Here is a 13,283-nt window from a genome sequence, read left to right as displayed (position 1 = left end):
CAATCTGGGTCCAGACTGACCTTGAGCTTTTCACCTGAGGTATGCGCTTTGCATCCATTAAGTCGGCGTGGTGTAAAACCATCTCACAGCATCAGCGTGAAGTGTCTATTACCACCGTCTTATTTCCTGTTTATATGGCAACTGCCTCAACATCCTGTTTTTAATTACTTCTCTCCAGCAGCAGATGCTTCTCACAGCAACCTGCTGTGGATTACTCCCCTGAGAACTAATGTGCTGTGACAGACCCCACTTTTCCAATCAATAACTCGCCCTAAATCTGCCATCTCTCTGCCTGCCAAACACACTCCCACTTCTAATGGCACATCATTTTCTTTAAGGGGGTGTAATTGCAGACTGTGGAAAGCTGTAGCCCTTTGTGTTCCAACTACGTAGATACTGTAAAGGAATCTAAGGTACAGAAACTACAGCACACGGTCGACACAGGAAGTGAAGGGGGCTTTACACTGTGTTCAGTCTCGCCACCATTTCCATCACATTACCCTTTGAGAAAGCATTCACTTCCCTGTTTTGGCTGAGTGCTCAGATAAATCGCTGTGCCGCTTCATAAACCTGTTGGCGCAAGCTTGTCAAGATGTTTGTGTGATTTCTGCGGTAAGTGCAGTCTTTTATTGTTCAGGCAAGGCGATCTGAACTGTTTGACCTTTGGATGGATGGGGGAAAGGCATTTTGGCAGACATCTTTTATAGTCACTTTCACTGTGTGTGTTTTCGAGTTTTTGGGACAAACTGATTTAAATCCTCCAGCTCATTTGTTTTATTCTGCAGCTTTACATTAATTACTTTTCCGACTATAAATGATCACCCAAAGTTCACACAGGCAGGACAGTAGCCTACCGGCAAAAATGCTTAAATGTCAAACTCAGTCACATGATTTCTTATCAAGACACATCTAAAATTCACTTCCACATTGTTACCCTCAACACAGATTACAGTTACTTTTCTCTATTAAATGATTTTCTAGTTGTTTTCTTGTTTATGCCATTCTTAATTCTACACAGACATGGTCTGTTTGTCTTCCTCTGTCTTACACACTGCAGCTGCACAGCTTTTAAAAATAAATATTCAAATAAGCAAGCAGCAGGTTCTGCAAATTGTATAACACAGATATGTACATATTTAGAAGCAGCCTCTGGCTTATTCACCCGCAGTGTTTCTCCTGGAAGTCTAATTATTTCACACTTTTTTTTCTTTGCAAACTTTTCAGTGTCCTTTTGCTGAAAGGAAAATCCCATCATTGGAGTTTATATGTTCTGTTGTTCGTTGTTATTTTTCTTAGACTTTAAACTCGAGTGGACTAATGAGGGATAACTTCTACAGAATGTTCAAAAGTAAGTTGGTCTTGCTTATATGAAAACTCGAAACCTAACAGATTATGTCATTGTAAACTAATCTTGACCTAACTTTATCTTTTTTCTGTGCTATTTTTGTGGCTTATGGTAAATTACAGAACTATCAAGCTCAGATTTAACGGCCACATATTGTAAAAGGTGAGAGAATCATGTCAACAGAGAAATGCACACAGCCCGTATTCAGAAACTGTGTCTTTAAACGAGCCGTAAGGACTTCCGTACAGTTGTGGTGTCACCACTGTACTACATATAGGTAGCAAGTGCCTTTAAGTCATTCCCCGGCTGCAATAACAGTGCAGAAGGGCCGAGAGCACACGTGGATGATGTGCAAATGCTGACCTACCAAAGCGACAAGAAGCCTTAAAGACAGGCGTTTGAACGTCGGTTCGTACAAAGTCTTGAAAGTTTGTAAAATGCTTAATTTTGACTGTTACGATTTCAATAGAATAGTATCTAAATACTTTACAATTGCTCCATTCTTGAATGAAAAATATATAAAGGTTAGGAATATGTTTGAATTCTAATATACTCCTTGAAAAAAAGCTTGATTTTCAGACACACAATCAGGTTTTTCAGCAACACAATTATTCATGTAAACCAAAAAAATCTTTTAATATTTAAAATGAAACAATCATGCTGTCACATTTGTCTTCTCCTGGCACCTCACACCTGATACTAACTGGAGCTACTGTAGATTGACTGACATGAAGATCTGCTCTTAGAATGTGTGTGTGCTTCCTCTGACCTTTCACAATCCAATTTATAGTAACAGTTAAAAGGCTCTGGAGAGTCTAGTTTACAGTAGATATCTCGAAAGTGCTTTAATTCTATTCTTAAAAAGCTGTAGGAACACTTGTTTCAGACAGAGGGTGAATACAAGTATATTGCGCTAGACCGTATGAGAGAAATGTGGGATAATATAGGACCTTTAATCAGCTTTGTATTGTATATAGAAACACTACATACTGTATGGCCAAAATCTTCTTCCTCTATAAGATCTCGCTGGAAGGACATGACCTTTCAACATAAGTGAATAATCATTTGGATAATCAAATCCAATCATGAAAACAAATTGACTTTAAAGAGTAAAACAAGTGATGGTAAAGGAATTTCTCGATGGAAATAAAAAATAGTATATTGCTGTGTTCTTTAAATTTTCAGAATGAAGCTGGATCTAAACTTCTCCAACATGTCTGTGCATCCTGATACTGCACGGCCAAAGCAGGGACCGGTGGAGTACCGCATGGCAGGCCTGATCTTCTACTGCTTTGTCTTCATTATAGGAGTCATAGTAAATATAACTGCTTTATGGGTGTTTTCTCTCACCACCAAGAAAAAGAACTCGGTCACTGTCTACATGATAAACGTGGCGGTGGTGGACCTCACCTTCATCCTGCTGCTTCCCTTCAGAATGGTTTACCATCACCAGGACGACTGGCCCTTTGGAGATGTTTTCTGCCGAATCAGTGCAGCTCTCACCATCTTCTACCCTTGCATGGCTCTGTGGCTGTTTGCTCTGATCAGTGCTGACCGCTACATGGCCATCGTCCAGCCAAAGCACGGCAAAGAGCTGAGGAATGTTCCAAAGGCTGTGGTGGCGAGTTTAGGGGTGTGGATGATGACCTTGGGCAGCACTGTACCCCTGCTCTTCTCTGCGGATGATCCCGATCGCATTTCCAACTTCACGACCTGCATCAAGATGCAAGATATTATCTACATGCGCCGTGACAACCCTGTCAACTTTGTGCGACTCATCTTCTTCTTCCTGGTTCCCATATGTATAATGATTGGCTGTTATATTGTCATTGTGGATAATCTGATCCATGGCCGCACATCTAAACTCAAGCCTAAAGTGAAGCAGAAGTCCATCCGGATTATCATTACACTGATTATCCAGGTGTTGGTGTGTTTTGTGCCTTTCCATGTGTGTTTAGTGCTCCGTTTGGTGGGGAGAGGCATAGATGGAGGGTTTAGCACATGGGCAGTCTTCACCACATTCCTGATGAACCTGAGCACAGTGTTAGATATTATTCTGTTCTACATCGTCTCCAAGCAGTTCCAGGACAGGGTGATCAGTGTTATTCTGTACAGGAACTATCTGCGAAGTGTGAGACGGAAGAGCAGGCACACACACACAGGCAGCATCCGATCAATGAGCAACTTGACCAGCGCAATGATATGAAGCAACCATCAAACTTTCATGTCAAACAGCACACTCATATGCACCGTGCACACTTTGGCATAATGCAACACTGAATACTTCACTGTGTGCATGGTTCATTATCAAAAGGATCAAAAATTGCAATTAATTTCCAAGGTGTAATTTACACTCACAGTATGGGAGTGCTGCTGTTGTGGCAAAAACATCTGTGTTCAGAGCTGATTGACTCACCCATGAGACTTGAGATGTTTTCTGTGCATCTTTGCTCTGGCAGACAAAACACAAGTATCTGTGGCTCAGGTGTAACACATGCAGGCAAAAATAAAGCTCATAATCATTAAAAACATAGCCCACAGTATCGCAGTGTTTGCTTTGTTATCATGCACATTGAAACTCCTCTCAGTCATGTCGACCAAAACCTATAAAGGGCCTGACCGCCTCCATCGGGTGGGGGGAAAACCAAAGGGAAACAATGGTGGGTTCTTAAAGGTTGCTGCTTTTGTTTGATCGCTGCACCATATTTTGCAACTTCGCCTCTGTAGCACCTCAGTGCAGCATCATGGCTCAAATATAACCATCAACGCTGCATGACGTCATGCACATGCAAATAAATGAAGTTTGCTTCACTGGTGTCACTTTCAGGTGTCAAATTTGGAGTTTCTGTAAGCCCCATCACTTCATACGAGACATCATTCTAACACAAACGACAATTGTCCTGAAAATTGCTGTTAACTTATTGACCAGGTGATGGCAGCATGGCACAGCTAGACCCCACCTACCTGCCAGAGCCAGATAAAACAGTGCTTTTGTTACTTTTAAAGTGAATGGAGAAATATTTTAGATTCTCTGCTTTACAGTTCTTTATGTTTTTTTTTTGTTTTGTTTCTGCATTTAATCACATTTAAACTTTCTAAAAACAAATATTTGAGTTGTTATCCTGTGAAACAACCATTCCTCCTCATCACAGAGAAGTTAACTGCAGTCGTAACAGCTTCTCCAAAGAGACTAATGTGTGTTTATGGTGCAATGCGAATCATATTGATTAGATGTTAAATGATTCAGCCACTTGAAGTGCATTTACAGTAACATCCTCAAGAGATGTCAGCAAGGCTATTCACTAGATTTAAAAGCAACCTTAACCTAAAAGAGAAAACCTTTTGTGCTCGGTGAGACTTTAATGCAACACGATGCAAGACTCTGCAATTTATTCTTCAAATGACAGACAAGCGATTAGGGAGAAGGTACTGAATGTGTGACAGTTCTATTTCTATGAAGACACTGTTTAATTTAAATGATAGGGGAAAGAAACTCGGGTTTAAATGTGAGGGTTTTGATAGGTGTCCTGCACAAACATCAGCCAAGCTAAGAATTGATGTGGTGTTGCCAATTGTTAAACAAATCGAGTTAGTGTTTCTGTCACACCTACACAGTCTTAACTGGATTAGACAGTGAGTCAGTGTAGCTGAGTAACTATGTTGTGTCTCATACAATTAGACGGTCAAGTCATCCTGTGTTGTAACCACATGTACCATAGCAGTTTAAGGTAATGGTTGTCGCATGACTGATCAATTGCAAACAGAACTAAACAAACTGTGTTATACTGTGCAATTACTTAAAGAAATTCTGGTTGTATTAATAATTTCTGACATCTTCACAAGCCCATATTCTCACAGGGATACGTTGTAATGTCATACGGCGGTAAAAGGATAAACTGCAATGAGTCCATATGGTTCTTGGTTGGTTTGTACAGTGTTCATGGGTCAGGAAGTGTGTGGGTTATAGATTTACACTGTGTTTGATAACAGGAGGCAGACTACAAGATTTCCATCTCACATGGAATTCTGGGAACTGCAGTTCATCACTCGATGATAGGTTTATTGGCCGCTGGACTACAAGTGGATTTATAACCAAGAGGTCAGAGGTCAAATGAAACATCAGAGGGTCGTCTATCTGTCCCACCTGTTAGACATCAAAGAAAAACCAGCCACGCTGCTCACAGCAACTGGCATTTAAAACAATTAAGTTTCCTGTCAAGTCTCTGTGATGAATTATCCGGAAGCTTTACCCGCTGTAATTTTAAATCTTCCCAACAAGTGCCTTTGTTGTAGAGAAATTAATGAAAACAAGATTGTCTTTCATAGGAGCTGATCTAACAGCGCGACAGCCAGCTGCTCTTCTTTGGGAATAAAAACAGTCAGCATTAAACACAGCTCGCACAGAATACTTTTTTCTTCTACCACTCGTGTGGAAAACAAATCAGGCGGTGAGCGCAGTGGCCATCTGTTTTGTTATTTGATATGTGTGAATACATGTTGTAATGACTTTGTTTGTGAATCACTCTGCGCTGCAGAACACACGAGAGCTCTCGAAGTGCTGGAGTGTTCAAAGCTAATCATATAATTGGACACAATAGTCGATGACAAATGGAGACGCTTGGAGCCAGCCAGCTGGGGAAGTGAATATGTAATCATTGTAAAATCATATCATTTTTGCATATTTGAAGACAGCTTAATAGAGTTTGTATGTCAGCAAACTGTGAAATGATGATCAGAGACAGGGTTGCTGTATTTGTTTTTCTAAATGGTGCTTTGTTTATCTCTTTCACGATTAAAAGTGTTTCTCGAGAGACTATGTCTTTTATTCGTGTTCCGTGATATTTTGAATGATGAGACAGCTTTAAGGCAAATGACCGCTCTGAATATGAAAAAAGAAATATGGTACGGCAGTGAATAGCCAACACTATGGGTTAACATTACTTCTGCAGTTGCCAGGAGCTACATGTGTAAAGATTGTGGCTATAGCAAGCAGTCAATCAAGCAAGCATAGCAAGAAAGCACTCTAAACAGTAGCTGAAATGAATGGATGCATCATGGTTGCAATAGTTGGGCAAAAGTAAAGGATAAACTGTTAAAATAGGTAGCTTAAATTAATGAATAGATGCAGCTAATCTGGCATACTACTGACCCATCAGCCTAATTATTATTGTTTTTGTACATTTATAACTGCATGCTCAAGGACTACTTATGGTTGCGGTGAAAACCCTATTTTATTCATTGCTGTTTTACATCATCGTCCTCATTGACTCCTCTCCTCTTGGAAGGGGCCGCAAGTGATCAGCAACATGCTTCAGTAGCAAAAGGCATCAGGATAGGCAAAAAAAAAGACCTGACCTCATCCGTTGCAGGCCGGCTGTCGGAGCTCAAACGTTGGCATCCGTCGAAAAGTTTGGTCTAATTTTGAACCGGGGCATCTTCAGATTTATCTGATACCCAACATATTATGATCCACTAAAATGAGCCACTATACAAGATGAACAAATCCCTGTTTTATCCGTCGCCATCTTGTCTGAAAGGGAGCTATAGCACCTTCCGCATGGCAGTAGTGGATAAGCAATGTAAATAGTTCGATGCAAGTATTGGTATATCCTGTTATAGAATAAACAGTGTTAATTAACTTCTAGTTTTAAACCTATTAAAGTGAACACGGCAGGGAGAGATGCTTGAGCTATAGGGGTGGGTATATCAGACAAAAATCCCCAAAGCAATTTCAGTCAAAAGCAACTGGACTTGGTTATTTGTCTAGGAAGACGTTTCACCTCTCATCCAAGAGGCTTCATCAGTTCATGTACGCGTGTACGATGACCTGGACAAATGAGAACATTCACAGGCTTATCAGACAAAAAGTTTGGAAAACCTATTTAAGACTATTAAATATAAATAGTGGTTAAATCCAACATACTGTCTACATGTGACGTAATGTGAAGCAGTTTTTTTGCCACCTAAATGTGTTTGCAACAACAGCAAAAAGAGAATACCTGTATGTCGCAGTTTGGTTTTGAAGCACTTTTCCGTACTTTTATTATACCATTAGTCTTCATATTGTTCCAATTAGAGAGCACAAGGACATGAAAGAGAGCCTATGATGTTATATAGATACTGTACACATCCAGCCTCTGCTGGGCCTCCTCGTCTACTGTACGGCATTAGCAACCAGCAGCTGCCTGCATTTACATCATTTAGCGTTTCTCTCAGGGCACTTTAATACACTGAACCTCTCCCCTGGTAAACTTTACAATAGGATGTTGAAGGATACTTCTGGACTGCCATAGGAAATGAGAGGCACATGTGCATGGAGGTAGCGGCGCAACAGTGGGTTCCCCCCTGTGACGCTAAGCTTAAGGGCTGCACAATAAGACTAATGGATTCCTTTTGCGGACAAAACTAGGTTAAGCACATGAGCTATTGTTCTTATCGGTGTACAGTGATATCGTATGTACCGTGATATCTGTGTGAGGTATTCCTTTTGCACACAGGATGGCTTTGCAGAGGAAATCTTATCCTTTGGCAATTGCAATCTACTCCTGCATTGTCTTTAGTCTCCATTAAAAGGACATAATCTACTGCGAGAGTTTCAAATGATTCTAAAATGACTCCAATTGACCCTGCAGTTACAGAGAACAGGGGAAGGAGAGGAAATGTACGGCCTTGATTACAGCTGTGTGTCTATTTTAGCAGATTGTTCTGTTGCTGATTCACACACAGAGACAGCCACCATTAGCACGTATAAATAATGTAAGGCCCTCATCTCTCTGTTTTTTTTTTTCCAACTCTCTACTCAGCTAAGTGCCTGCATGGAAACCTTGGCCTCCTCCTTGTCAGGTTCTTCATAGATTAGTATAAGATTTATTTTAAGTCTGTAAAGGACCATGTTCTTGACAATGTTCCGCTCAATGCATGTGGGAATGTTTTTAATTGTATCATGTGAAGTGGAATAGGAGCTCCGTTGGGGACCGTGTCAGGTATTGTTAATATTTAATCCGGTCTCACTTCAGTTTCTCCATGATCCACAGTATCGTAAGAGCAGAATGAGAAGGCAACATTACAAGACAGATGAAAAGACACGAGTAAAGACATTGTAGTTCCAGGACGCTGTCTCGTTCAAGATTTAGCGTTGTGAAAAGCTTGTGAAGACACTATTAGGAGACTCCACTTGGGTCACTCTTCTCTGCCGAGGGCCTGGGCCATTGTGCAGCGTGCCCTTAACAGTGAGTGATACTATGGCAGCTAATGCTAATGCACTCATTTCAGCTGATGTGCATCTAAAGAGAGCTGACTGACAAATTTAATGTAAAAGCAGGTAGAGAAGAGGAGTTGTGTGAGTGTGCCTGGGAGGACACAGCCCGTGGTGTTTGTGTGTGTGTGTGTGTGTGTGTGTGTGTGTGTGTATGTGTGTGTGTTTGTGAGAGAAAGCGAGAGAGAGAAACAGAGAGAGGGAGGGTGGGGGAGAAGGAGGGATGGAGGGGAGAGGCCTTTCACTTCCTCTGTGTGCACATCACGTCTCCTCTCCCTGAGCTCAATTACAGGATTGATACTCAGAGAGGAAACTTCATCATGTCATACAGATGTCTTCACTGGGAGAAAGAGGGAGACGATGCATGTTGTCATTTAACGTGACATGGTCTCCGCTCATTTAAAACAAACAAAATGAGAAACAGTTGGACTATAGATTTCATTATAGCCTAATAATAAATACGGAGCACCGGTAAAGAGTGGGGAGCTCACAGGAGGAGGAGCGGCAAATACTTACTGACAGAAGAATAAACTGCGGGCGGCCATGGGTGTTGGATAGAGAATTTAACAATTCTGCTGAGTGAATTAATCTAAAACAATAACTTGTAAACAATAATACTCTTTCAGTGAGCCATTCAGCTCCATCATAGTAAACATTTTTTATAACCCAGACAGCTCTATAAAGCGCTTTAGGCATCATTGGGCACAACCGTCATTAGTCAGTGCCTGTGTGTAAATCTGTATAAAACCACTGCGTTGGTGATGCTGTGCAGACACAAGCCCATATCTATTTTACAGTGTTTCATTTCAAACGTGACACAAGCAGAGAACACACTCCACAACAATGGCCATGTTTTGCTTTAATTTGATTAGGTTTTGTCTCAGCAAATGCCAAGTCCTGTTTTGCCTCAAGAACATATCTCTTAATCACGTTCCATCCAGGCTGTGTCTTTCATCTAAATCTCACAGCCATGGCTCACACCCAACTTTATCTCGCTGAAAGGTAGAAAAAAAGCTAACACACACACACACCCACACAGACACACACACACGCACGCACACCGTACGCACACACACACACACACACACACACACACACGTCCAACAAGGGGGAATACAATGACAAAGCCTAGCTCTCATCTCTGTCACATAAAGTGATGTTTTGTGTTTAGCTGTGTGCGACGGAGGTGTGCATGTGTGTGTGTGTGCGTGTCTGTCTGCAGGGCTCAGATCCATGTTGTTTGGTTTGTTTCTCCATTAAGAGAGCTGTAAAGGAGAGGGAACAGATGGCTGCTGGCCCGCTCTGTCCTGCATCCTCTCACAACTGCCACACTTCCTGTGCGTCCATTAATCTTCTCTCACTACTCCTGCAGCACAACTTTATTAAAACAACTCAGGAGAGAGCGAACAACAAGCCTGCGCAGCTGTCAGGAGCAAAAGACAGAACCATTCGTCCACAGAAGAACGGCCTCGGATTTCTAGACGCATCTGTAAAACAGCTCGAGTAGAGTACTGGTTGGCTTTGAAGCAGGCTCTGCAAAGCGCTCGCTGTAGTGGAGACACAATAAATGCTCATTAGAACGCAGCTGGAGCTGCTGTTGTAGCGCAGTTCATAGGCGTAGTTTGTCAAACTTAAACATGTGAGGCCCTGGCTCCCTGTCTGGGACAGACAACTGTTTCCTCCTGCTGGAAATGCTGTGTTATAGTAATGTTTGAATGGTGGGACCACCATAAACACAAAATCTACAAGTCTATCCGGTTAACAAATAGCTAGTATTATGAGTTCTTAACGTGATGTTTGTTTGTTTTTTCAAAAAACTATCTCAATAGGTAGAGGCAACAAAACTGCTTGGTTAGGTTTAGGGTTGGTGCACATTCTGCCTGGAACACGCAAGGTGCGTTGGTCGGGCACAATGGTGTCACGCCTTCTGTGTGTTTACATTAAGAACAATGGATTTGAGGATGCAAAAAACGTTGCATGTGTACAGCTTCTTCTGCAACAAAGTTAGTGGTTAGGTTTAAATTATTCGGTTAGTTTAAGGTAAGAAACCATCTTGGTTCATTTTTGGTACCAAAACCACTCGGTTAGCTTTAGCCAACAAAACAACTTGGTTAGCTTTGGCCAACAAAACCACATAGTCAGTTTTAGCCCACAAAACCACTTGGTTAGGTTTAGGCAACAAAACCACTTAACTGGGTGCAAATAGCATTGAAGGCTACTGACACCTGTGTGCAAATAACATCTGCCTTAATAAAATGGTTCCCTCGGCTCATTAGCGCTGATCTGGTAGAGTGGAGTTACTTTTCCACAAACCACCACATAGTGAGAGATAAATATGTGGTGCTATAATCACACAACTCCTTCATTTGTCGTCCTGCCTGATTGTTCTCACAGGAGGAAATATATTGCTATTTAGGCGGCCTGTGCAAATTTACATGTGCCGCGCTGTCGTGAAAAACATTCTGGGAACGTAGCTCTATTTGGCCCCGCGCCCTGTGTCCGTAGCAGTCAGTGGGTAAATTGAAAAATCAATTCCAATTTAAATTATTGAAATAAAGAACTCCAGGAGCTGGAGATAAAAAAGAAGAAGAAGAAAAAAAAACTCCTCTTCTTCTAGATCCCCTTTAATTGGAAAGTCATTTCTTCAGGGTATTCTAATGGTTCTGAGGGAAGATTGCAAAATAAAGTTGATGAGCTGGGGTGGGGGGGTGGTGGGGTTAATAGCGCACGCTTGTGTTTGTGTGTGTTTGACTGACCCTGTGTGTTTTCTTTGCTTTGCCACACAGTGTTCAGTCTTCCCCTCCCTTATGACAGAGGCGCCAAATGAAGACTAATCCAGTGGGCTCACACACTCAGACACGCACTCCCTCACGCCCGTGGTCACTCGTCTCATCCATCTGCTATCTGTGGGAGTGTCGGAGGCTCTTGGGTCAAACTAAATTAACCATCCCTCGCTCACAATTGTAAAAATGTAATTGACTTAATATAACCAACCCTTGTGATTTGGATAGTGTTGTGCTGTAATTTTGTGAATGCTTACAGGCGCCACTTCAGATTTGAAGCATCTTCGAAGTCTAATATTGTATTAATTTATTGTGATATAAAGTTGTAGCTTATTTAAAAAATGACAACAAGACTATTGGAGCAACGGCAATCAGTGTAAAAACGCTTTTTATGTTCGGGATTCATTTTGTGGATTAAATCCCTGCATTGATGTTTACTGAGATTACATAATTCAGACAGTAATTTTACACATTGAATGGTTTAAAACCTGATTATTAAGCGGTATGGAGGGTAAGAAATCGCCTACTTAAAGTGGCAATAATCGATTTTTTTACATTAACAATGGATGATGACACAACTTTATTGTTTGAGGTCACTCTCTTCTGCTTTCTTGTGCTTTTATTTGTGTTGTTTTTAGATACTGGACTGCAAATGCAACTTCAAATGAACGCTTATGTTGCCCTGTGTCTGTTGAATAAGTAATATTACTGCTTTCTAACAAGTCAACCAATTACTTAAAGATTCAATATGATGCTCATTGTCAGGTTCATACTTGTATTTTGGGTTTCTCTAGAACACAACATGCTTGAATATTCGAGAACATATTGTTTTTCTCATACTGTCTATCTGAATATAGCTGTTTTTAAACACTCCGTTTTTAGTGCCTGTCTCTTTAAGCCCCCCTCCCAAAGCCCAGTTTGTTCTCATTGGTCAGCGTTTCTGGGTCTTCGGCATATGCGCTCTCAGCATCTTTGCACTGTCACTGCAGCCGGGGAATGACTGAAACAGCACTGTAGCGGCACTTTCTACCTATATATTGTTTGAAGGCAAAGATTCTGAATACGGGTTGTGTGCATTCCTCTGTGGATTGAGCATTTTGATACCGTCACAGTATTTATATAGCACCTTGATCTACAAAAAAATACATGTAAATCTCACTTTTTACGATATATATAATATATACGGTATATACTATATATATATATATATATATATATATGTATAAATAAGTCTGGAAGAGCACAGCTTGTCTGGCACAAGCTATAAGTTGCATGGTTAGGATAATTGTTAGTTAAATTAAGTAATTTCAAAATAATATACAATATATCTAATGCCCATCATCTCTGCATATGTTTGTGCAAAGACCCTTATCACCTCCCGCAGTTAAACCGTCATCACTTCAGTAAATCACAAGTGTGAACCTTAATGGAATGTCACAAGCCAGCATCTTATATCACATCAACAGGGCATTATACGTCATTCTAGCTTGTGTAAATCAATCTACCTTTCTCTGGACCGCTCTCATGCCAACCTGGTCCGAGACCTTTCTGCGCTGCTTGTTGACATTAAAGAAGCACTGTGCGGAGACATTTCCATTCAAGAAACTTGTTGACATAGTTATCAGACATCAAAGGGCCTTGTGTCATTTTGAAAAGGCCTTATGAGAGTAATGGAGATGTTAAAGGGCGTGTTGGCCCCACACATCACAAAAGGATGAGAGGATATGAACATGCTTCGACTGAAAGACCGAAAGGAGAGAGAGCACGATAAAAAAAAAACCTGAAATACATTCTCTAGAGAGAGAGAGAGAGAGAGAGAGAGAAAGAGAGAGAGAGAGAGAGAGCGTGCTTGGCTCCATTTCCGTCTAAGAAGCGTAGAGTTAAAAGGTGGACCCTGTAC

General features: G+C 41.2%; 1 protein-coding gene across 2 annotated transcripts; it reads left to right on the top strand.

The window, feature by feature from the left end:
* Nucleotides 1-532: 532 nt before the first annotated feature.
* gpr18 (G protein-coupled receptor 18) lies at nt 533-4,203 on the top strand. 2 transcript variants are annotated; one of them, XM_083921884.1, is made up of 3 exons: nt 594-612; nt 1,297-1,348; nt 2,531-4,203. In XM_083921884.1, exon 3 carries the CDS (start codon nt 2,532-2,534, stop codon nt 3,549-3,551), a length of 1,020 nt encoding a protein of 339 aa, XP_083778010.1. In that variant the 5' UTR covers nt 594-612; nt 1,297-1,348; nt 2,531; the 3' UTR covers nt 3,552-4,203. The 2 variants fall into 2 exon arrangements, with proteins under 2 accessions (XP_083778011.1, XP_083778010.1); XM_083921885.1 differs by lacking the exon at nt 1,297-1,348 and having other exon boundaries at nt 533-612.
* Nucleotides 4,204-13,283: the final 9,080 nt, after the last annotated feature.

The sequence above is a fragment of the Echiichthys vipera genome (assembly GCF_963691815.1).
Source record: "Echiichthys vipera genome assembly, chromosome: 10".
NCBI lineage: Eukaryota > Metazoa > Chordata > Actinopteri > Perciformes > Trachinidae > Echiichthys > Echiichthys vipera.
The sequence above is the reverse complement of the archived record's forward strand: the minus strand, read 5'-3'. Positions and strand labels throughout refer to the sequence as shown.

Excerpts from the sequence above, each read along its gene's own strand:
- gpr18 (XM_083921885.1), top strand. The coding sequence starts at position 2,532 with ATGAAGCTGGATCTAAACTTCTCCAACATGTCTGTGCATCCTGATACT.